Source organism: Periplaneta americana, chromosome 13 (genome assembly GCF_040183065.1).
Source record: "Periplaneta americana isolate PAMFEO1 chromosome 13, P.americana_PAMFEO1_priV1, whole genome shotgun sequence".
NCBI classification, from domain to species: Eukaryota; Metazoa; Arthropoda; class Insecta; order Blattodea; family Blattidae; genus Periplaneta; species Periplaneta americana.
The window spans coordinates 131424210-131451864 of NC_091129.1; the positions used below are offsets into that span (position 1 = coordinate 131424210).

Here is a 27655-nt window from a genome sequence, read left to right on the forward strand (position 1 = left end):
TACAGTATAGCTGTTGACAGCAACTTCAAGTTAGCGTTCAGGAAAATTAGGCTATCCAAAAATTGCCAGAAAATTTGCTGTTTAACAATTTTGTTGCATCTAGATAGCTTAAAGACTGGAAACGGTGAGTAGTTTTCTGAATTATACGGTCACATACTTCCTTGGCTTCAGTTTTCTGGGATTCCATTCTCCGTCGCTTGCCGACTGATTCAGGAGGAACCTCAAAAACCAGGTAGACGGCAGCAGCAGTCGGACACTTGAATTACCAAATAGGCCTACATTGTAAATAGTTCCGAGTTCTTCCACAAACAAGCATTCTCTCGTTACGCTTTACTTTTGCAATCTCCAAGCTGTGTTGTGCTGAAGCTGACTGCAGCACTTCCCCGCGTAAAAATAGCCAATCAGGGCAGTGATTTCAGCTTCGCACATGCGCATTAATTGTCTACATTCTCATGTAGAGTTCTGAGTAGCACATTGTACCCCCTGAGGCACCAAAGAGCTAAGAGCGAAGACTAAACACTCTATAACGCGTTATGAACATAACCTCGGAAAATTGTCAAATGGCAGATCAGATACTATGGTGGTATTGCAAATACATTATTTGAGCAAAAATTATCATTGTGCTGTAGCACTGTAGCACATAAGGACGGGCCGCCCCTAATAGTTACAGACTGTTTATACATCCATCGCTTATGCATGGTTTATTAGTAACGTTTTCTGTCTCATCTCTGCATAATTCTCGTATAAAAACTATACACGGTTTATTAGTAAGACCGTTAGAATATAAGTCATTATTGCTTCCTACGTATAAAATTAAAGAAAGAGCGCCTTAAAGATGATACATTGAAAGATTTAAAGTTAAATTAAGAATTGGATAATAACCAGAGACCGGAAGTTTAGGCATTATGAATTATTACAATAGGCAGGCAAAAAGGCATCATAAATAGCTAAAATAGGCAGGCAAAAAGGCATTATAAATAGCTAAAATACCCAATAAACGGCAATTATTAAAACCTTGCACTAGACCCACAACCTTGCACTTTCCACAAAGGGATTTCGGCACCAAGAAAAGCTTTACATAAGTCGAATGCAACTTGAGGTTTTCGACTCGATGTTACAATTACTGTTGGAAGCAAAGAACTCTTCTTCCCAGTAGTCTTGGAAAGTGCATTTTTGTGTTTGGTTGTACTGATATGTTGCGATATGAAATATTTACCTAGCTACAACAACGTCGCAATGAAAACTGAAAGGAAAATAACCGTTAAAAATAACGTTAGACTCGCACTCATTGTTGTCTTGTCAAATAAACACAAGCGATAATTGAAATGTTGACTGTTATACATTTTTGCAGGGCAGCACTCATTGTTGCAAAGAGAATATGAACTGACTGAAAGACAATAATATACGTTTGAATCGGTTATTGTTGAAAAGACCAAGTCAACTTTTTAAAGTTTTGAGATAATCGAAAAAAACTGTACAATATTCTCGTATGTTGGTTTAATCTTCGATAGATTATCCACAAAACAGTATTTTTCGATTATCTCAAAACTTTAAAAAGTGGACTTAGTTCCTTTCAACAATAACCGATTCATTTGGTGAAGTCACTTTCATTGTAGCGTTTATAGAAATAAATTAAAATATACCTGTAGGCAATTTTTAATAATAAATTAATAAATAATAGATAAATAATCAAATAAAGGCAAAAAAAGCATTTATTTCGTAAATTAGGCATTTATATTAAAAAAGGCAGAAAAGGGCATCATAAAACTGTGACGTTTCAATCACGAAGGTATAATTCGTACAGATTTACTTTCAAAATGAAGATTGATTTAACACATTTAAAAAGGGATTCTGCCTAAGTTCCGGTCTCTGATAATAACAATTTTATTGCTATTCCATTGATGAACACTCAACGTAACCTACGCATGAAAGCAAGTAAGTTTATGTCTTCTTTAATTATTACTATCGTTTTTAAATGTCTTTTCTCAATTACATTGTTTTTTACTCAAGCATTATTCTCTATAGGTAGCAGGTTTAACTGTATACCCCTTTGCCGTCATAATGTCGCCGTAGTGTACCATGGGAGATGAATTTTTGTCGCATCAGTATTATAAAAGACTAATGACAGGTAACAGAGCATAGGATATTTTGCTAATACGGGATGTATCTAAATTCAATACTGAAACTACTAGGGATGATACAAGAGACCAAAACAAACGTTTTTTGTTAAATGGTCATGTGTCGGAAAGTAATTACTGAATGACAAAACCAGTAACTGTACTGTACTCTAAGGAATAAATAATACAATTTGTAACGTTACTTATGACTAGGCACCGGATTTTTAATGATTATTAGAGGAGACAAAGTAAAACTCATTGTTACCATAACAAATATATTCTGTTGGACCAAAAATTAATCTTTGCGTAGATTCTTCGCCCAACAGTGCATATTACTGTGGAATTCCGGCCACCAAGTCACTCAATTGAGTGCGCTCCTTGTATAATAATAATAATAATAATAATAATAATAATAATAATAATAATAATAATAATAATAATAATGGCTTTATTTAACCTGGCTTTATTTACACTCAACCAGGATTAAAACTTGTTTACATAGTTGAACATACAACTGGATCGGAATTAAGTAATTACATACTGACACGATTTAGGTACATAATGAGATCAAAAGAGGTAGTTAAATAAAAATTTACCTCATAAAATAAAAATAAACATAATGGAATACATATTAATGTTGTTGGAATCAAATACGAATGAAACAAAAACAGAAACCGATAATTCAATAAAAAATGTACACAGTAAAAATAAAAATAAACACATTGGAATAATGGCATTTGACTTAATATATGTCAACATATACGTCGTACTTGAAGTCAGGCCGCAAAGGGAAAAACACTAGAGGAGAGGAATTCGATCCGGTGCTGTGGATTGAACTTCGGGGTAACTCAATGGTTAGAGCACTCAATGGTATATAGAATCAAGGACCCGGGTTCGATCCCCGGCGCCGAAGCGAATTTTTCTCCTCTAATATAATCATTAATAATAAGAGAAGAATCTACAGAAGTCAAGATTTATATCTATGCCGACGACATGATACTGGAATCTCATGACAGGAGTGAACTCCAAAAAGCAACCTACGCGCTGGAAAAGTGGGCTGGCCAAAATGAGCTGGAGATAAACAAGCAGAAAACCGAGCACATGATATTCAGGAAAGGGGGGAAGATATCCCAAGAAGACGAAATCTTCCTGAAACAAGGACCTCTACAAACCGTAGCCTAAGCCAGGTCAAATACCTCGGACTGACAGTACAGACCACAACAAATTCATTCAGTATACACACCAAGCAAAGAGCTACAGCAGCCACAAAAGCCATTCATGACATCAGAGAACTAACCAAGCTATCTCTCAAAACAGCGATGATCATCTTCGACACCAAGATAGTCCCCATACTTACTCGTACATACGGACTAGACCTAATGTGGGACAAACTGCACACGAAAGACCTCCATACCCTAGAGAACGTCAAGGCTCGCTTCTTGAAGGCTGCACTAGGAGTATCAAAACACACTCTCTCCAGGCTGGTGTACATGCTCGCCCAAGAGACTTTCTTGATAGAAGAACTCAGAACAAAACTCGATCTGCCCTCCACTTCCAACTGGAAGAAAGCACTAGACGAGAGGATAAGGAAGAGGGAAGACATCTGGGAGGATTTCTACCAATGGTTTCACTCATATCTCATAGATAGGAAACAGAAAGTTGAAACCAATACAACTATGAAATCTACATCGACATGGGGAACTATTAATAATGGAATTCCTCAAGGATCAATATTAGGTCCCCTACTTTTTCTAGTGTTTATAAATGATCTTGCCCCCCTTGTAAAAGATGTAGGTCGTCCCATATTATTTGCAGATGACACAAGTATAGTAATTACAGCCAATAACTCCAATCTTCAACAGAGGAAATTCTCTTCAAAATATGTGACTGGTTCTCAGTCAATAAATTAGTATTAAATTGTAACAAAACTAACATAATTCAATTTAAATCCTGTCCAAATTCAACGTTGCAAATTTCTAGCGCAATAATTAACAATAGATCCCTATTAGCAACAACAACAACCAAATTTCTTGGCTTTAAAATCGATAATGTGTTAAATTAGAAAAATCATATTAAAGAAATTACCCCCCAAACTAAATTCAGCTTGTTTTGCTATTAGATCTATGCAAAAGATAGTAAATATCAATACCTTAAAAACAATATACTTTGCATACTTCCACTCGGTAATGAGTTTTGGAATAATATTCTGGGGAAATTCCACAGATATTAACAATATATTTCTATTACAAAAAAGAGTAATTAGAATAATAATAGGTTCCCAATCTAGGGAATCGTGTAGGACTATTTTCAAAAAACTACAAATAATGCCCATGGCTTGTCAGTATATCTTTTCATTAATAGTCTTCCTCGTATGTAATCGTGAAAACTTTGTAACTAATTCAACAGTTCATAGCATAAATACACGTGAAAAAAATGACTTTCATACTCCATCGGCAAGTCTATCGTGCTATCAAAAAGGAGTGCGTTGTATGTCGGTAAAAATTTTTAATAGCCTCCCTATCGATATAAAAAATGAAACTCAAAACATAAAATTATTTAGAGCCAAATTAAAGAAGTACCTAATTTCTCACGCCTTCTACTCTGTAGGTGAATTCATGACATTCAACAACGCTTCATGAAATTGATACTAAAACTATGTGTTGTACTAGTAGACTATATTGTAAATCTCGTCTATATATATTTCATCTAGACTGTGACTATAAATTAAGATTTTATAATAGTATTAAGTTTTTTGACTTGTTCCATATTCTAGCTGTAAGCATGTATGAATACCATGGAATGTTAATAAATACAATACAATACAATACAATACAATACAATACAATACAATACAATACGGAGGCCATGATAAACCAGACCTGGACAGACACGAACCAGAAGCTCCGCCACTTCGTGACATCGCTGGCGGTTCATGGATACCACCACAAGATATGCAGAATTCAGTCTTTCCACGAACCGGATGACAACTGTGTGTGTGTCTTATGCAACAAGACATGTGATAGATACCATATCCTAATCTGTGGGAATCGGGAGCTATCAGTGTTTAACTTTGTTCAATCTAAGTGAAACTCTATTATGCACAATTTGTGCGCTTTATCATTATTATTATTATTATTATTATTATTATTATTATTATTATTATTATTATTATTATTATTATTAATCATAAGGACAGGAGTTAAACATCACTTATGGAGAGGTGTTCTCAAACTTTTGGTAGGGGCTGTACAAATGTTCTTTCTCTCCTAATCCATCATACATGGCCGTGTGTCTAGCATTTTAATGTCTTCGATATTATACTTGTTTGCCTTTATTGTATTACACGGTAGACATGTTGTAAGGTCGTCAATTACAGACTTAAAGTGTCTATCATGCCACGGATATCTCGATTGTACGTGTTCTGCCGTGATGAACTCGCCACTGATCCAGCATACCTGAGAGCTGATGGGCTGGATAAGTGGAGAGTTCATCACGGCACAATCAAGACACAGTGCAAGCAACAGATAACATAGGCCCTATACACCAAACTTGCTCTTATGCCGACGTCTGGATTACACAATCAAACTCTGTGCAGTTCGAGATGACCATTGTGTATAAAGTACATTTCGAAGACCTTTGTTCATTCATGCTATATGTGGCTGTTAACTCTGTGCAATGACTGTACAATGCATCTGTAAAGCTAACATTGTTGTATGTGCAAACACGCATGCCAACCTCACCACTCAGTCTTGACTGAGGTCCTCCATGACACAGATTGAATGTCAGCACTCAGTGAATTCTGTCGTCAGTCACTGCATTTGGCGAGAGACCACCGCATTCCTGCTTGCCATCAGGTTCGGGGTGCTTGTCATCCTGCATTAACAGGATTGTTCTGTTCGCCTAATTCATTTTGTGCTCACTAAACATTTGAGTATGATTAGAATTTTTACTGCGTTTGACTAGTGATCAAATTTGCTCTATTCTTTTATTTATATCATACGAGTACTTTGGAAAAATATAAATTACAGTGAGAATGGAAGAATGACATTTCAAGATACTGACGACGGAGATGCATGTTTCCAACTTCACTGATTTCTGTCAGTCTTTCTTTCCTCGTGTTTATTTCCCTGTTTCTCTGTATGTCAATCGCTGTACACCTCCGTACACAATCTCTATCTCTATTTCTTTGTGCATCTCTTTATCCCCGTTTATCTTCGTCTATCTATCTCTCCCTAACCATTTCTCTGTATCTCCAATTGTCAGTCTGAATGTCCACCACTCTGTCTTTCTTTTTGTCCATCAGTTTTGTCTGCCTCTTTGTTCCGAACTGTTTGTTCCTCTATCTCTTCCATTTGTCTTTATGTTTAATTATATCTCTGTTCGTCCATATACTGTATATTATTTCTCTCTCTCTCTCATTTTTTCTGTCTGTCTTTCTTTCTGTCTACCTATTTTGTCTGCATCTTTGTGCCGAACTGTTTGTTCCTCTATTTATTCCATTTACTGGTATTTTTACTTCTATCTCTGTTTGTCTATGTACCGTATATTATCTAATCTATCTATCTATCTATCTATCTATCTATCTATCTATCTATCTATCTATCTATCTATCTATCTATCTATCTATCTATCTATCTATCTATCTGTCTGTCTGTCTGTCTGTCTGTCTGTCTGTCTGTCTGTCTGTCTGTCTGTCTGTCTGTCTGTCTATCCATCCATCCATCCATCCATCCACCCACCCACCCATCCACCCACCCACCCACCCACCCACCCACCCACCCACCCACCCACCCACCCACCCACCCACCCATCCATCCATCCATCCATCTATCTATCTATCTATCTATCTATCTATCTATCTATCTATCTATCTATCTATCTATCTATCTATCCATCCATCCATCCATCTATCCATCTATCCATCTATCCATCTATCCATCTATCCATCTATCTATCTATCTATCTATCTATCTATCTATCTATCTATCTATCTATCTATCTATCTATCTATCTATCTATCTATCTATCCCTGTCTATTGTCTGTCAGTCTATAATAGCTCTTATTCGTCCCCCTGTCTATTTCTCTATGTCTACCTCTCTTTGTGTCTATCTCTGTCTCTCTTGATTCCTCTCTGTCCGTATCTCTGTATGCCTGTTTGTGTTTCCCTCTCTCTCTCTTATTTGTCTCTTTATCTCTATATATGTATATTTCTCTAATTCTGTTTGTTTCTTTGTCTGTTTCTCTGTATATCTGTTTCTCTGTGTCTACATCTCTATCAATCTTATTTGTCTCTCTGTCCATCTCTTTGTAAAGTCTATTACTCTATCCATCTTGTTTGTCCATCTATATCTTTGTACGTCTGTTTCTCTGTGAATCTCTCTCTCTCTTATTTGTTTGTCTCTCTCTCTATGCCGTTCCTTTTATATTTCTCTATATGTCTGTTTGTCTAGGCCTATGTGTTTATCTCTCTTCCCTCTTATTTGTTTTTCCATCTCTCGTACTTGTAGTCCTGTATTTCAGAACAGCATGGATGAAGAAATTGATAGACAAATAGCATCGGCATGGAGAAAGTTTTGGAGTCTGTCCTTCATCCTAATGGACAAGAGCCAGAAATTGCAGAACAAGAGGCAGATCTACAACAGCTGCATTGTACCTGTACTTCTATATGGGGCGCAATCCTGGTCGCTCACCAAGAAACAGGCATTAAAATTAGGAAGATGCCAAATAGGAATGGAAAGGAAAATACTCGGAATAAGCCTGAAGGACAGAATCAGAAACGAAGAAGTACGGCGACGAAGCGGCGTAGAGGACGTGGTCACACTCGCTAATAGGACGAAATGGCGCTGGGTGGACACGTGGTACGAATGCAACCTACCAGATGGGCACACACGGCGACGCTGTGTGATCCAAGAATTGGCTGGAGAAACCGTGGACGACCGAGAACCAGATGGGGGGACGAGTTCAAATTGCAGCTAGGAGGACTGTGGACCAGAATAGGACGCCAAAGAACACGGTGGAAGGACGCAGTCAACCAACTTTGAGCGGCAGCAACAAGCAGGGCTAGTGAAATTGTGGACAAAAAAAAATAGGAATGTAAATAGACCATCAGGTCGGCTCTTCTGATGGTCAAGTCTCGAGCCACCCCTGCCCAAGCAGGAGGCCTTGCCCCACTGGGGATTTACGGCTTTTATTATTATTATTATTATTATTATTATTATTATTATTATTATTATTATTATATATATATATATATATTGTTACCTTCTTCTCGAACTATATTGGCATGAAAAATGGTGGAACTCCTGTGGCATGAGTTCAGCACGATATTACACTTACATTCCAACAAATACGACAATGGAAGACATGTAAGTAACAGAATCGAAGCCCTAAGAGGTGTTTGGGCACACTTCCCGCACATATTCTGTCGCACAGACCATGGCGCGCTTGAAGGATTTATCTCCATTTACCAAAACTTACGAGAAGAAAATGTAAAAGATACGAGTACATAAACCTCGTCAAATAGCCCGACATCTTGTTTTATACTGTAATAATGGAAGTAGACTTTGTCGTAAACGAAGAAATGGATACTAAATAACCGAAAAGCAGATTTGACACTGTAAAAGGAAACACGTGAGTCGCTCAGATGATAATGATGACTAGTAATCATGGGATAAGCATATATTATAATGGATGAGAAGTAATAAAACTATAAGCGATATCATTCCGTTCCCTGAAGGTGGGCGTAATGGAAGTTATATATTCATTGCGTAACTCACGTTTCATGTGCTTGCAGTACACTTTCGTAATAGACGTTTTGATGCTACAAACTCATGATTTAAAAGGGGTCTACAAACAATATTGCTGGAGAATCTTTAGTATGTTGTAAATATTCATAATTTAAATATGTGTGTCACTGTTATATTGATTAAGGCTGGTTGAGTGGAAGAGAAGGACTTATGGCCTTAACTCTGCCAGCGAAAATGTTCTATTTTATTCTATTCTATTCTAAAACTGCTGTGAAGCCCAATTTTCTTTCCGAAAAATAAGCAAACATTAAGAGATGATCATTCGTTCGTGGGCGTGTTTAATGTCCGTGAAATCTATGTGTGAACTAATCTTTACTAAACTTTGTACACGTACAGTATTGGTCGAGGAAGTCTCGAAACTGACAATGTTTCAATAAACCTAAAATTTGAACCAATAATAATAGACTAATAATAATTTCAAACGCAATAAAAACGTTATCGCAACCACTATCATCACTACTAAATATCGTCAACTCAAATGACATATCACCACCAACTTCCAGTCGTCCATCTCATGTTTTTTTTTTTTTTGGGGGGGGGGGAAGATTTCAACATATGTTTACATTAGCGAGTATAGAATTTAAGCATAACTTTCCATAGCCTAGCACTGCTCATTCATTCAAGTTATTTATCCACTTCTCATTTTTTTTGTTCTTTTGTACATGATCGATCCATATTCCACATATTAATTTCCTTTATTATTAGTAAGGCATATAGAGTGTTAGTTGGGACGCCGGAGGGAAAAAGACCTTTGGGGAGGCCGAGACGTAGACGGGAGGATAATAAAAAAAATGGATTTGAGGGAGGTGGGATATGATGATAGAGACTGGATTAATCTTGCTCAGGATAGGGACCAATGGCGGGCTTACGTGAGGGCGGCAATGAACCTCCGGGTTCCTTAAAAGCCAGCAAGTAAGTAAGTACTATTAGTAAGAAATATCCATCAGCCATACCGAGCATAGGATTTTCATTTTGGAAGACAATATGTTTTAGTTCCACACTGTGACTATATTATAATTTCATAAAATAATACACAAGTCACTATTACTTAAAACATATTTTACATCTTTTTGTTGTTTTAAGACAAAGAAGTACATAGAGTTACTACAAAAGAAATAGATACTTTGAGTTTTGTATAAAATAAAAACTGTCTGTGATGTCGACATGTATTTTGCGCTGTTACGTTGAACTATTAACGGGGGGGGGGGTCACCTTCCAACAGGGTGAAGCACTGGTCCACTGGCACCGTGGTGTTAAAAACTGAAAAATCATCCGGACGGTATACTTTCACAGCGCTGGATTGACTATGCAACAGACAACAACCGCTCGCACGCTGGCCACCAAGGAATCCCGATCTCAAACCGTACGGTTTTCTTCTTTGGGGACTTGTGAAAGACAAGTTTACCTCTCCTCACTTCCTAATGATTGGGGTGAGTTGAAATAACGTAATGCGAGAGCTGTGGCAAGTGTCGATACAAGTATGTTATACTAGAATTTGGATAAATTAAATTATCGCTTTACTGTGTGCTGTGTGGTACAAAGAGCATATATTGAACATTTGTGAGTACCCAAAGAAACTTGAAGGATTGCTTTATAAAGCAGTGTAAACTGACGCCTGATAACATTAATGATTTTGGATTTATAAAGTTTCGAACATTTTTATTTCTTTTGTAGTAATTCTGAACTTTTTATTCCACATGCAGCAGGCGATAATTTTTTATTAATCATTATTTAGATTTTGCTTATTGATGCATATACATTGTCTGTAGAAATCTGATAAATCAGAAATTGTATACTTTTGTCTTTAAGTTGTAAGAAAGTTCTGTAAAACTGTAAAGATATAAAGAAATAATGCTTGTAGTACAGTATTTGAATTTAAAAGACTGGAAATGTAAATCATTGAGTAAAATCTGAGATCTTCTCTCCGATGAAACTAGGGATGTAAGCGGGACTTCGCTGCAACGTAACTTACTCTTTGTGCAATTCCTGGAGTATTTGCTGTACGCTCTTCGATTACACTCCGGGAGCTTCATGTCGATAGCAGAGACTGTTTCCCGAACGTCTTAAACCAATTCAGAATGGTTTGTTGTATTCGAATGTACCTTTTCTTCCGATGTCAAAATGAAATCTAAACTTATATTACGTTTCAAAGTCGAAAAGAGAGTTTCATTGAAGCAGAAGGATAAGTTCTTGGAAATGTCCCTTAAACATTGTATTACACAGAAATAAACATGCCATTCAGTCACAAATTGAAGCTTAAATGTTGATGATGTACAAGAAATAATACTAGACTTTCCTTTCTAAGCTAAAATATGCAAAACTGTTGTGCAGCTACGGGGAAGAAAGAGTCTCTAGCGTTCTATGCCGTTAGCATCTATTGTATTACAAAGACAAAATACTTTTGTAAATATGTATTTATTCTTATATTCTGTATTGCTTTGTTTCCTAATTAACGCAATTATTACTTCTTCTAAAGGTTTTAATGACGTAAGACAGTATTTATTCGAATCCATTGCACTTTTACATCAGATTTATTTTACTGAAAATTACTCGACATATCTGTGGTGTTCGGGTAAAGGGTATAAGTCATTTTTATTTCCAGGTGGAATTTTGTTCCCCAGATGAACACACAAGTTAAATTATACAAGTGGGTGTGCAAAAATCAAAGAATACAAGCAGTTGATGTGTTTTATTTGTGTAGAAAATTATTTGTAATAAGGGTTCCAAGTTTAATTTTCGTTTATCTCCGAACTCATTTTCATGACTTATCTCCCTTTACTAAAATACCACAGATATAAGCTTCTTAAGTGCGTGTGAATCGGTCTGTGCAAGTAGTAGAAGCCATCCCCCAAATTAGAGACAAGAGAGACTTAAAGCTTCAGCATTGAATAAATGAAACATGTGAATATCTATGTACCCGTAATTCGAATACAGAGAGGATAGTAACCTCTGGACCAAAATTTAAGATGTGATTCTACGTGTTAAATACAATAAAACTTTTATTACTCTTTCCTTCCATGAAGCATCGTTAAACAGGCAAAAAAAAATAGCATTTGTCCAATGTTTGCAGCGTTCTATTAGGCTACTACAGTGGCCCGAGAGAAATAGCTGATTGCAATACAAGCAGATAGGAAATTGCAAATTGAACCGTTTAACCAAGAATTTGAATAACAGCGAAAATTGTTGGAATAAATGTTGCAACGCAGCGCACGTCGCGTGGTACCGACTGAGTACAGCAGAGGGGAAGGGGAAGGTAAGGAGTACAAGCTGAGCTTGCTTAGAGTTATTGCAGCACCCGTGATGTTGCCAAATCTTTCATAGAAACATGACGATTTCCTCTTAAACGATGAATGTTAGAGAAAAAACATATTTATATTTTTCAAATCTCTCCTCATGATCTATTACCAGTTTCATGTTGGTGCAGAGGTTACCTTCCACATTGTATATTTTCACGTGTATGAATTCAATTTTCAAATGTTATGCCTACATTTTTATTTAGTTTTTATATTAATAATATTAATAGTATATAATATAATAGTTATATCAGACTAATAAAGTCTCATTTCAGTCTTCAGACTTTTCGATTGCTCGTAAAATTCAAGTTCTGGGAATGGTAAGTTAATTAAGTAGTAAAATATCGCTGCAAGCGAAAAGTATTGGGAATAAATCTGAATAAGGAACAAAAAAAAGTTTCCTCCCTAGGCAGAATTCGAACCACGAAAGTCTTAGTTACCAGTCTATCGTGCTCTGAGTGAACAAGGCTCTGAAATCAGCTACAAGGGTCGGTCCGGTTTATTTTTGCCACTACTGTACAAATTATTTAACAATAAATGGCAACAGTTGTCATTTTACCACGATTTTTATTTTATGTCTTCACAAACGGATCACTCTGTATTAAAAAAAAAAAGACCGATACTAATATCATGTGGAAACATTGATTTATAAAGTAATAAAGGACTTTATTGTGTGTAGTCTATATTGAGTGCAGAGTGGAATATTTGCTTCAACTATAGGTGAAATACTAAAAATCTAATGTTTAATAATAAGCGCTCTTGGTGCGAAATAGTAATATGCGTTACAAGAGCGGTATGTTGAAGTTTTCATGTTCGAGGAAAAGTTTGAAAAAGGGAAACGTAGTTGAGATTTTTAATTTCCGAGAATTGAAAGAAAACATACCGCTTGTGTATCGTACATTATTTTGTGCGAAGATCGTTTATTACATACCTGAAAGAGGAATTTCTAATTAGTTGCAATGAAATCTCCATCTTGCTTTCTGTTCAATGACGGCAAATTTGCAAAACAAAAATATCTATCTTCACCATTGTTGCTTTAAAATGTTTTCTGTGTTTACTATACTCCAGCAGGCCGTGATATACGTCTGTCTTCCCCCCCCCCCCCAGTCTATGATGAGTCTGGAATCTGGTTGATTTTTTCACTGCTTCCTTAATGTTATTTGCATCACGAATGCAGTAACTTTAGTGGAGTTGTAGAGTTTACTTAAATTTTGCAAATATTTAAAAACAATAATTAACAGTGCAATTTAGGTGAAATTGCAGTGGTAAGTTTCCAATTTATAATTATTACTATATTGAACATCTCTAAAAATAATATGTTAAAAGCCTAAAGCAGTAAAATCAATATGTCACTTAAGCGGTAAGAAGAGGGAAATTGTTATGTGTGTTAGGTTGGGAATACTGAATGTGGAATTTTAGACTTTCCGCGGATTGGTTTTGTGCGGAAACCAAGAAATACGCACGATCTCGCACAAAATATCTGTAGCATGTCTTCCGTCAATAATTATTAATTGTAATTATAATTAATTGATAGCTGAAATTTGAAGACCCGTGTCATAAATTCATGGCAAATTTTAAGGAACCCTGTGCCTTAAAGAAAGGACACCAGTTAGTATTTATTGAATTTTAACGTCGGTGTAAAAATTTGAAGGTATGAATAGTATAAGTTCACGTCAGATTGTCACACACTACAACTGCCATCCATGCCATGTCACGAAGTAACTTACAGAGACTCTGATTTTGGATTTGCGCTGCACCAGCTCTCGGCGAAGACCCTCGGTGAGCGCCTGCACCGCGTTCTTGGTAGCGGTGTACATCATGAGGCCGTACTCCAGACTGTGCTGTGGCACACCGTGGCCGTTGATACTGCAACACACAAGAACCATGTGAAGAGTATAGAAATTATGTAATTATAGTATTTCGTATAGCAGGAAAAGTATAACATAAAAAGTTCAGCTGATATGAACATATATTAATAATTGAAGAACATCGGCTAGCGATACAACTCGTACCCTGCAAGCCTGTAAGTTACAAAGATGTGGGCCGACCTCACTGTATATGGAGAGGAAAAATTTTTTTCTAATGTCGGAACTAAACAAGAAGCATAATATAGAGGGTGATTCACGAGGAAGGGTAAAAAATTTGGGATGTGAATTCTGAAGTCATTCTGAGAGAAAAAGTTCATATGAATATAGGTCCGTTTTCGAACGGTTACGGAGATATGGCTCTTTGATTTCACAAAAACTTCTGACAAATTTAAAGTTTATATTCACGAATTCATATATACCTAATATTCTAGAAGTCGGGGGGTCGATGTTTTCGCACATTTTCAAAGGTACCTCCTTCTGCTTCAATGCACTGTTGCGCTCGGGCGTGAATCGCGCTCATCGCTCGGGAGAGTTGCATGTGGCTGTCTTTATACCGCATCAAAAATACGATCGATTAGCGCCTCTCTCGTTTCCCAGTTCCTTTGCTATACCAAGTCTTTCATCCAACCCCATAGACAGTAAATACTCTTCAATATGGTACCTTTCTGTTCGGAAAGCGTCGTTCGTATTCAGCGACCGCACGCAAGGAACTTCCATCGCACAAACCATAAACATACACAATATCGGCGTATTCTGCAGTCGAAAATTTATAAGGCATCTTGAAAAACACAACTTAACACTTCCGATAACTGTACCTGTATAACTACTGTACTGTAGGTAGCTGACTGAACTGCTGTGAACCGATAAGTGATAGCGTATTTGTTGTGACATTTGTAATGCCCCACCACCCGGTTTGTTTCTTTTCTCTTGCCTACATCGCTCACAATAAGAGTCCAATGTTACGTCATTCATCGGTGACCTTGTCTCACGTCAGCAGCATATGGTAACGTCTGATTCACATTGGGACGAGACGTTTTACCAAAAAAATGCACCTAGCTCCGCCATCGTTCGAAAACGGACCTATGCTCGTATGAACTTTTTCACTCAAAATGGCCTAAGGTATCGTATCCTAAATTTTGGACCTTTCCTCGTGAATCATTTCTAACAAGAGGAGTCCTTAATATTTATTCGATATGAAAACAGGCTTCTTTCAGAATATCACATATAACTCATAGCCAGGATTTCAACCACTCCGCTTATTCGTCCCAGACACTGTAGTAGAATCTAAAGTGGTTAACAAGTTATAAGAATAGTCAATAATCAACTCTTTGCCGTTTGTGCCAGAGTGTAGATTAAACAATAATTTTGTCGACATGAGGTGTGCTATCTTTAATGCCGCTACACGGCAGCGAAGCGAGCAGTCGTGGTGAACATGGCCTCATCGAGTGTGAAAGCTGCGTTAGTCGGTCGGATGGCCACATGTGGTTATCGGGTTGCTAACTTCCCAGATTTGCAAATGCGATTAAATTACTAGACTTTAATCGCCCCTCGTTCCAAATATATGGCACTTCATACCGCTTACGCAAAGTATTTCTCCACCTTTTCCGTGTGCAATTTTTTCCCCAGAATTTGATTGGTTGTGTAGCATAATACTTTACTAAACCGCTTCGGTTATAGTAACTAAAATATTGTGGAACTTGTTTGACTTATGACAGATGTTGCATGGCTATCTTAATTCCCCCTTAGTTATTATTGTGCATGAGGAATATTCGTAAAGAGAACAGAAGTGAAATATTGATATATGATGCGATCAAAACGACGGTAAAGATCTTGCTGTGACAATAAAATTATTATACCACATTAAAAATATAAGTTAAAAACATAGAGACTATAATATTGAAATAAATTTGATATTTATTGATTTTATAAAAGCTTTTGACAAAGTTAACATGAAGGAACTTATAGCAATTTTGCTCAGTATCAATATATATAATCATTTAAATGATGAAATTTATAATATTTACAACCACAAACGAATTGCTATAAAAATAGATGACAGATTATCAGCATTAGTTGCCATCAATCAAGAAGTACGATAAGGTTGTAGACTTTATCCACTTTTTTTTCGTTATTTACATGAACTACATCTTTCAATTTTGAATACAAAATTATTATGCTGAAGGTAGCCTACTATGACAGAAATACACATCTTGATACTTTATTGTTTACAGACGATCAGGTCATTATTGCTAGAACAAAATCTGATCTCCACCGTACTATACAGAATTTAGAAAACATTTCTTCACGATTTGATACGAAAATTTCAACCAATTAAAAAAAAAGTAACATTTTAAGGGAAGCGACCAATTTAGAGGAAAATATGATTATACAGATGACAATTTAATAGAAAGTTCAGCTCTTTTAATTATCTTGGCTACTTTCTCTCATTCGTGGATGAAGACATGGCAATCAGAATGTATAAATTGATTAAGGTTATGAATATAATTAATCAGGATTTTAAGCTATCTCATATGTAGCTAGACATAAGGTTTACTGTTCTTGCATATGGAAATGAAGCTTGTACCATCAGACGAAAAGAGACTAAAAAAACAGCAGAACTGAAGTTCATGACGAGAACTTCTATATAATCCTTACATGATCATCAAAGAAACGAAGATATTTTCAAAGAATTACAAATGGCTTCAACTGTCCAGCACATACGGCAATGAAAACTGAAGTGGAAAGAACAATGTCCTCAATGAAGACATTCTATGTATATAGAGTTTGCATTTCCTTGTTAAACATAAAAACACATAACTTCGCTTGACTGAAAGATCACTATAGTTTGGATGATATTCACATAAAAGCCCTCTTATTTCTGTATCTTTCTCTACATTTGTAGCAGAACTTGTTATACTTAGCCTACACTTAGTTTATTATTTTATTTTTGCTAATATTGAATTTCGTTTCGTAAGTATATTTCCGTGCTATTCCGATATTTCCTCAACCAAATAATACACATTCTTCCAGAGGTTGCAATCCAGAAATCCTCTGTCCTACAAGTTTATTTGCTGCATGCTGTTCTTATTCTATTCTTCCAAATAACTTTGTAGCCTTCATCGTTTTATTTTTCGAAGCGGTAACATAATTAATCCCTGTTTATGAAAGAATAAATAAGTAATCAAAACTGTAAACATGTTCTGTTATTCTTTTGCCCACAACATTTTATTCTCAGCTTTTTCACAGTCTTTTCATTCCATGAATCTCTCTTTTGAATTAGTTATCAGAACGTTATTAGAAAGGATGGTTGAGGAAGACTAGGCTATAGTATATTCCTTGTAACCACCTGTAATATCTGTTGACAAAGTTCCCCTGTTATGACATAAGTCAAATTAAACTGATATTGACGCATGATATCACGATAGAACACAGTGTAGGAGTATATATATCTTATCGGCGTGTGTAAACAAGCGGTGGCATATAATACAAAATCATTGCTATCATAACCTTCTTGCCCAGAATATGATACGAACAACCGACTGTCTTATTGACATTCACAAACAAAATTAATCTTCTTTTCTTTGTAAAAATGGAAAATTACTTCCGATATTGAGTATGTCAGGGGTTATACAAACAGTCCACCGTTGTGAAAGGCTAAGAAAGTATGATATTGTGGGAGCACCCACACATTGTAGGACGTTTGAGGTATAGCTGTTACAGGGAATGTGGAATAGAAAAGGGAACTCAGCTCTCCAGTTGGTCCAGAAGGTAGCCATTACTTTGGTAGTGCCTATACGTGGTCATGTAATCATGGATTGGCGCGAGAGACATTTGTCAAAGATTCCCTAGCGTGACGGTGGAACAACACAAGTACATCACTTATTCTCGTAAAAATTTTCTTCATATGAATTTGCCTTTGGTGTAAGAAACGGTTAATAAATTAAGAGTCCACTGCAAGAATGATGGATGTCACTTTCTTGTCGAAAATGAACCAAGACTGTCAATGCATAGCGTAAGACATAGAGAATGTACATAGAGAGTTATATGATAGTCATTGTCCAGTAATGATCGGAAAATCACAGTTAAGCTTTGACCGCTAAGCATTTCAAACTTTCAATTGCTTCTCCTGCAAAATGTATTCCAAATGACATCCATCATTCTTGCAGTGGACTCTTCAAATACATTATTTTGTTTTTACATTTGAAGAGTCCACTGCAAGAATGATGGATATAATTTGGAATACATTTTGCAGGAGAAGCAATTGAAAGTTTGAAATGCTTAGCGCTCAAAGCTTAACTGTGATTTTCCGATCATTACTGGACAATGACTATAAGTGTTAATGTCATATAACTCTCTATGAACATTCTATATGTCTTAAGCTATGTGTTGACAGTCTTGGTTCATTTTCGACAAGAAAGTGACATCCATCATTCTTGCAGTGGACTCTTCATTTGCGTTCTGCCCAAGAGCAGGTCTTTCACTGCAAACCCAGCACTTTCCAGTCTCCTATTTTCTGTCTTCCTCTCAGTCTCCATATATGATCCATAAATCATATATATGTCCGTCTATCATCTGATATCTTCTTCTGCCCCGAACTCCTCCTGTTCACCATTCCTTTCAGTGCATCCTTCAGTAGGCAGTTTCTTCTCAACCAGTGACCCAAACAATTCCTTTTTTTCTTCCTGATCAGTTTCAGCATTATTCTTCCTTCAGCCACTTTATAATACAAATTGACGTACTTCTCTTCCTCTCGCTTGCTTCTGACATTTCCTCTCCTATCCTGACTTTGACTTCTCTCTTTCCAATCTACACCAATTTTCTTTATGATCCCCATCAGTTTTTCCAATCCACTCTGTCAAACGCCTTTTCTATGTTTACAAATACTATATACACTTCTTTATTCTTCTCCAGGTATCTTTTGCAGATTGTTCGTAGCAGTCCGATTGCATCCCTCCCATCTTTTCCCTTCCTGAAGATAAACTGCTCTTCTTCCAACTGTTCTTTCATCTTAGAATATAAACTTCGATTCAGTATTCGCAGGAGAATCTTCGTCGCTTGTGATATCAGACTGATAGTCCTGATTTCGTTACATTAATTCTGGCCTGAGAAGGCCTACTGGCCTTAGCTCTGCCAGATTAAATAAATAAATTATTATTATTATTATTATTATTATTATTATTATTATTATTATTATAAATTATTATTTTTCTTCGGTATTGGAAGTAACACTATCTCCATAAAATCTTCTTGAACAATATTGTCGCCTAATGGAATCAAATTTGGCAACAGATCGATTGTGAGATGTTATCTTGGCAATTTTGTTTACATAATTATATTCCGTGTCATGGAATATGAGAGGTAGTTCTAATTTAGCAAGCTGATTTTGCTGTGCTATTTGTTCCTTGCACCTCCAAAAGCGAGGTTTATCCTGGTCTTCGATTCTATTGTCGATCTTCCATTATTGCATCACTTCTGTCTTGTGATTGGCTGAATAATTCTTCTTTTCCATATAAACTTAAAACATAACGCTTGGAGCTACCACACTTCTTTTAACTTTACATCATTAGGACAACATCTACGTAAACGTATTGTGAGTCGTTATATTTAATGATGTGGCTCCTAGCTTTAACTTCAACATTAATTTCACATTAAGTTTGCATTGTTAATGAGGCTTAGCTCCCTTGAGGAGCGATTATATTGTTCAGAAACATGACCATGACGGAAAGTTTCAATGTATGAAGAGGTCGCATTGTCTGGAGTGTTAATTTATTCATGGGTTAAGAGTTTCTAAATCTAAAAACTAGCGTTACACTGAACATAAGTTAGAATGTACGAGCAATTCTGCAGAAAATTGCCATTTAAAATTAACATTTGAACTCATTTATTATTAATTGTTTTCATACTCCCATTTCGTGGATGATAAAATAACGAATTAAATATTTTTAAAACTAGCCGTCACGGTGGTGTAGTGACTAGAGCGTTGGTCTTATAATCTTGTGGATCCAGGCTGGATTCCTGGCCTATCCCCAATTTATAACTAGTATTGCACAAGTCTGTAAGTCCATATAAAAGAGATTTTCTCCACAGCTCCGGTTCACCAGTGACATCCCAGCATTTGATCTCATCGCAGGTGTAGCGTAGATCAGCTTCCTAAGGCGTACCATAGGCAACGACTCTGTCAGTAAATATTAGTCTATACAACTGGCTTTATATGTATGTATTTATTTATTTACACTGCAAGTGGGCAAGTACCCGGTGGCAGTAGTAGACACAATATAAACAAAACAAAATAAAATTACAATACACAATACATTTAACCATACACAATACAATTATACACAATAATTACAATTAATAATAATACATAAAATAACCTAATTAATAAGTGAACCTAGTTTTGCATTACAACCTACATATATATAGGCCCTACATAAGTTTCACATTGGTACTGATAATAATCTTTCACTTTACTGTCATCTCACTCGCTGTACTGGCACTATGACACATTTCACTGACACTTTAGAACACATTTCACTGACACTATAGAACACATTTCACTGACACTTTAGAACACATTTCACTGACACTATAGAACACATTTCACTGACACTTTAGAACACATTTCACTGACACTTTAGAACACATTTCACTGACACTATAGAACACATTTCACTGACACTTTAGAACACATTTCACTGACACTTTAGAACACATTTCACTGACACTATAGAACACATTTCACTGACACTATTTATCACTGATCGGAACTATTCACTGCACTGTAAAACCATAACTTCACTAACTCACCACGCTTCACTGATACAACAGTTCAAATAAGACAAACAATTACATCCTTACTGATACTTATAAACAGAACTAAATTTAAACTAAACATTTCTAGTCTAAAACCCTCTTACAAGCTATTTTTAAATAATTTACAATTCAAACCAAGAGAGAAACTCGTCAGGCTAAATAAATATATGTCGTCTTAAAAAATAAATTTCACCTTAATTTTAATTTACACTTTATACACAACGTTTTAAGTTATTCTTGAATCTCCTTAAAGGGCAACCCTCAAAGACCGTTGCAGGTAGGTCATTCCAGTCATTTATAGTTCTATTTAAAAATGAGAATATATCTACATCCGTTTTCTGTTTCCTACATTTGATTTTAAAATCATGATCGTTCCTACCATAATGCGTTGACTTCTCTAACCGAGCCGTTATGTCTACCCATGCTTTTTGACCTAGATGTGCTCTATACAATGATGTTATTAATGATGAATTACTAATATTCAAGTTCTCGCAATTAGTATAAAACTGTAAAATGATGGCAGAATAAAGAGAAAAATTTATGGATGATTGCAAATAAGAAACTTACAAAATTATTATAAGAGAAACGGAAGTCTTCAGGATACCATTCATAGCATTTTCTGCATGCATTTGAATTTTAATTTCTATTCATCACAATTATTTTAACAGAGGTTACTGATGTAGAGGAGCGAAGCTATTGTCGTTCGGTTAACAATGTCCTGTAAGGATGAATTCTTTGATTCTGTTTTACCTGCTGATATGTATAATGTGTCCATCGTCCACCCCACGCTCCTCCATGGACTTGAGGGCCTCCTTGGTGCACATGCTGAGACCGAGGACGTTCAGGTCAAGGACAGCTCTCCAGGCTGATACAGGCCCATCTGAAAACCAAGCGTGAAGCTCATTCAGCTTCATTTCCAACTATCTATGCTCACATAGCAAGTTTACTTGTGAAAATATATTACAATCTGTATCTGCTTTCTAATGTGATTCAAATATGATGTATACAGATACAAAATCAGCATATTCTGATTACATTCCTGGCAGAGAAGTAGGGATAGGCTATCAAGTACAGACATTCGCCAGGAAAGCGGCCTGCCTGCAGTGTCGCTTGCGGGAATCGTCTATCCGTAAGCTTCCGCTTTCTATACCAATAGCATGCATATAAGAATTTTTCTACGTAATACTAACCTTATTATAGGCGATGTTGGAAGTGAATTATTAAATGAGAATTCACAATACCGTCCACAATACTTGTAAAATCCAATCATAAAACTGAACTCATTTTTCATCGTCTATAGGCCGTAATTCATGCACGATACTCACTCTGTAGAGTTTTAATATATTAAAAAGTTTAGCATTAGTAAAGACTGATGTTTCTGAAACACAAACTTCCTGTGAAACACGTCTTACAGATTTTTTTTTTTTTTTTAGGAGAGCGTGTAAATGATGTACTGATTTCACTAGTTTCTTCTTCTTTCAATACTCTTGGATTTCGCGTAGGAATTGCAGGATTTAGCGATCCTGTTGTCCTTGGTTTGTTAACAAGACGTCTAACAGTTTCTCTACCCGGAATTGAAGTACCCGGATATTTCACTTCAAATTGCCTACGCACCTCTCGACATGACTCTCTTTTCACATATATGCATCATACATCATAAAAACTCTCTGTTTAAGCGTGAATTTTGCGTTTTGCATTGTTAACAAATTTTACACACTCTTAATATTTAAGCAACTGTGTCAAGAAACTGCACTGCACGTGTTAACACTGCTACAGCTGGCTGTTAACTTAATAACTTGTCGACCTTGACTGTCGAGCGTTTCTTAACAACTACGCGCACAAAGCGGCGTACCAGCACATGCCACTTTCCTGGCCCCACCCGTAGACGAACGCTCTGTATATCCGTCTGTTAAGGAATGGTTGTTCGTTCTGTTTCCTGTAATTTTATTCCTAACAGAAAAATATTCACTGGTTTTATACTAATAATTGTTGTTTAAAGAAAATTAATAGAATCTACAATCCAGGATACACTAGCCAGATATAGCAATATAATGTAGCCTATACAGCGAGGAAGTGAAATAACCCTGCTGATTTTCAAAGCAAATAGCTCATATTGTATGTAAAAAAAAGTGTAATATCATATTGGTGGAAAATTCATACCGGTAGTTTTCGCAGAAAAAAAAATTTCTCCCCAAATGTTTAACACACTCTTATTCGGTAACTATCGCAAATAGGATCGTGATTTTTATCCATATCGATAGAAAATCTAATAAAGAATAATTTATTCCTCTGGTGTATTTCCCTAGCCTGGACCGTTTTCGTGTAAATTTAATAAATAAACCACCAATTTCAAGCCACTGAACGATGTGAACAGATTGTAACGTTGTAGTGAGAGAGGAAGATGTTCACTTAGGGATACAGACCTGAGTTCGCTGACCTCTTACATTTGTATTACGAGAAGAAAGAACAGTGTGTTAGCGGCGATGTTGCCAGACTGTTGAAAATTCCAACTTAATTTTCTAATGAATCGTGCATTTTCAATGACAAAACGTAATGTAGGTTTTCTATTCATGTAAGTGTATCCTATCGTTCCTTTCGATCTGTAGGGTTCAGAGCCATAGTGGGCCAAGCGCAATTTATTAAAAACGGAGAAAGCAAGGGTTAAAGTTAAGTGAATACCATAGTTTAATGAAGATTGACATATCATTTAGTTTTAATGTGTATACTTTATATTACTTGTTATGTGTTTCCATTGAATTATGGTAATAACTTCATTTTAATCCTTGTTTTATACGGTTTTAGTAAATGGCGCTTGGCCCCCTATGGTTCTGAACCCTTCAATAAGATTCGGCATTTTGGAATGCTAAGAATATGACACAAGGAACCTATTACTTTCGAGTGTACAGTTTGGTACAAAATTGCTAAAATTGAGGACATAGGTAATGATAAAAAGATCTAATGTCTGTCGTAGATGACTTCGTATTTTCAACCAGTACTGAACATTCACAAATAAAGGGTTCCTTGGTGTTGTTGTCAAGATTGTAGGAGATCTCTGCCTAAGACAGTACAAAACATATCGAATATAAGGAATAAGTACGTACGGCGATTGTAATTCCTAAACTCCGTATGGAGGTGGTCTCCTTACCACTCATACGCGCATATACATCGTGATTCAAAAAGAAGTAATAAACAAATGCACAAAAAAACTGGAATAAAAAACGAGTGGTTTTGAAATACTACTGAACAGAGTTTCAGAGCCACTCAATCGATACTCATATTGAATTAATGTAACATTTTGTACTTCATTCTAACATTTAAATCAACCATTCTTTTGAAGGAAAGTAGGGTTTGGAGACGTGAGATTCGCAAAAGCAACAAAACTGAGAAGTAAATCGAACAATTCGGGAAACATTGTATACTCTAGGAGTCAGAGGTTACACCACAATCTAGTATATACAGTCGCGAAGCTCAGTACGTAGTAAATATGCAAACATTAGGTAGTTGCTCACCACTAGGATCGCTAATATCGCCTCATTACAGGCAATGCAAAATAGAACCGTCACAGTCTATTGTTTCTAGCACCCTCAAAACTCAAGCTTCGTGACTGTATATAGTAGACTGTGGTTACACTATAAAATAACGACGAGCATGCAACACGTCGTGTACCATGGAGTGTACTTTTTCCCACGATGCCAGCGTTGTTGATGAGAACGTCGACTCCTCCCAAGTTGTCCTTAATCCAGCGGAAAGCAGCCGTCACTTCGTCTTCCTTCGATACGTCGGCCTTGTAGCTGTACAGGGTTCCGGGCGATCCCTTAAGTTCTTCCTTCAGAGCCTTCGAAAAGAGAAACAGGTTAATGAAATTCCGGTTTCCATAGCAACTAGCGGGAACAAGTTCCCCAGCGTCTAAGTCATAAATAATAATACTGTCCACTACAACTGAACCGTCTTAAGTTGTCATGTGTGCAGTGGCTTTCCAGTTTCGCGAGTCCAAGCTTGAATGAATGTAAAAAAAATGTGAAGGTTAAGGGTAGGGAAGAGTAGAATCTTTGCGTACAATCACGACATTTAACACTATTGCTGAAGAGAAGAATGAAAATAATAACTATCTGCCGCCATTTCCTGATCAAAGTTTTATATTTAATGCCTCTCCGTCTAGTGGAATCAGGGACTTGTAAATGAAGGGTTCAGAACCATAGTGGGCAAGCGCCATTTACTAAAACCGTAGAAAACAAGGGTTAAAATGAAGTTATTACCGTAATTCAATGGAAACATATAGCAAGTAATATAAAGTATACACATTAAAACTAAATGATATGTCAATCTTCATTAAATTAAGGCATTCATTTAACTTTAACCTTTGCTTTCTCCGCTTTTAATAAATGGCGCTTGGCCCAGTATGGCTCTGAACCCTTCAAATGATTCTAATGTAGTTTTCAGGTCCTTAAAACTTGTATAAGTTACGAAACTGGTGTAAGATAATTATTTTGCCCAAATCCACTTCGATTTTAAGCGGCACAGTACATACGAAATACATTAATGAATTCTGCAAATTCCTAAGTAATGAACAATGAAAGACATTGAGAAACGGTGGAAATGGGAGAATAAAAAATGAGCATGTACCCGAGGAGAATAAATAATGAACAGATACGCGAGGAGGATAAACAATGAACAGGTACGCGATCACGCGTTCTTGCAAGGGAATTTGAGCGCTGCAAGGAAGTGTCTTATACAGATAACAGAGATGTTCACAGTAAATTAAATAAATTCCAAACAATATTTTGTGGCACAATAAAAGGAGTTTTAAAAATTGTAACAAAACAACTCTTCTAAACCTTTATAAATCAACCGCTTTGGAGAAACGGTTAGCCTGCCTGCCTGACCATGAAACGAGCGGGCCTGGGTTAAAATCCTGGTTGGGATATTTTCCGAGGTTTTCCTTCAACCACTTGAAGCAGAATTGCTGAGTGACTTTCGACATTGGACCTCGGACTCGTTTCGCCTTCATTAGCATCATTGCATTGATCATATTTAATAGTTAAGGTTGCCTAGGTCATGGCGGATGTGGTTCCGGGATTCACCTACAGATACTTTCATGAGTTGCTCTTGCCTTGAATACCGAATAAAAAGCAACGTCATAGAAAGAAATGCTGTCAACGTAATCAGCGCAGTTTTCACCATAGTTCAAGGCATATCACGACATTCTACAGCGAAAAGTTCCTGAATTTTGGAATATTAACTGAAAACAGGTACTGACGAAAAAAATGGCTTGTTTAGAAACAAATAATAAAAATTATTTACATTTTCGTAAGCGACTAACGTTATTCATTCATTCATTTATTATATTCCATAGATCTTACATGAATAATGATGCTTCAAAATGAGGAACAAGTCAACATTTTACAATATTACAATTACAATTTTTACAAATTTTTACAATATTTTACATCCCAACAGTAGGTTTTTTCTCTTCTCTCCTTCCTTCCACCTGAAGATGAAGGGAGAACCACCCTTCGAAACGTTGTGTCTTAATTTTTGATTGTGACAACCAGCAATGGAAAAAAGTCCAAACTCCTCACCTAAACATGAATATTTTACCATTTTTACAGTTGTACAATTTAGTAATTTTCTACAATGATGAGCTGAGGTGGAACACATCAAATTAAACAGAAAATTTCAAACATTAATGTGTCATAAAACAGAAAAAGAATTTGTTTACCAACACCACCTTTCAAACTTTCCCGAGAACCTTCGCAATGATGCGGATTCGTGTACACTTTAGCTTATTTTCCCTCCTATCTCCCACATTAATTAATTGATTGATTGGATTGATTTGGAATTCCGAATGTACTAACGAAGCGATCATACGCCTACCAAATATCTCGCTGTGACTTAGTTTCAATCCTAATATCACAGTTTAGTATATACAGTTACGAAGCTTGAGTTGTAAGGGTGCTATAAACACTAGACTGTGCCGGTACTACTTCGCATTGTCTGTAATGAGGCGATATTAGCGATCCTAGTGGTTAGCAACTATCTATGGATGCATATTTACTACGTATTGAGCTTTGTGACTGTATATACTAGACTGTACTAATATGATGGTTCCCATAGAAACGCAAGAACAGAAAATCTCTCAAGGCTCACCGCAGCGCTGTGCTGCTGTTGTTTTCAGCCTCTCTCATCGCTCATTGAAGTGGTTGCAGGCTTCCTGGGGTGCTCGTCGTTCAGAATATAAATCGTTTTCAGCTTTTACAGTACAAATTGCGACCGAAGTTCAATTACGGTAACCTCACCTCATAAATTGTCATTTTTGCTTTCTTAACCCTTCAGTGCTTGTGCCATTTTCTGTCACGCCAGCACTCGCGCGGATTATGTTTGTAATCCATTCCCTTTTTTTTTTTTAATAAACTAGTAATATGCGTTACAAGAGCGGTATGTTGAAGTTTTCATGTTCAAGGTAAAGTTTGAAAAAGCGAAACGTAGTTGAGCTTTTTTAATTTCCGGGAATTGAAAGAAAACATACCGCTCGTGTATCGTACATTATTTTGTGCGAAGATCGTTTATTACATACCTGAAAGAGGAATTTCTAATTAGTTGCAATGAAATCTCCATCTTGGTTTCTGTTCAATGACGGAAAATTTGCAAAACAAAAATATCTATCTTCAACATTGTTGCTTTAAAATGTTTTCTGTGTTTACTATACTCCAGCAGGCCGTGATATACGTCTGTCTCTTTTTCCCCAAGTCTATGATGA

At 36.3% G+C, this 27655-nt stretch overlaps 1 protein-coding gene across 1 annotated transcript in view; it reads right to left on the bottom strand.

Moving 5' to 3' along the window:
* LOC138712446 (farnesol dehydrogenase-like) overlaps positions 1-27655 on the bottom strand; it is a 105819-nt gene that overhangs the window by 16994 nt on the left and 61170 nt on the right. Inside the window, exons 3-5 of the mRNA XM_069844270.1 lie at positions 24565-24733; positions 21649-21778; positions 13945-14083 (exon numbers count right to left, since the gene is read on the bottom strand). Of these exons, the coding sequence (XP_069700371.1) occupies positions 13945-14083; positions 21649-21778; positions 24565-24733 (438 nt within the window). The remainder of the gene's footprint in view (positions 1-13944; positions 14084-21648; positions 21779-24564; positions 24734-27655) is intronic.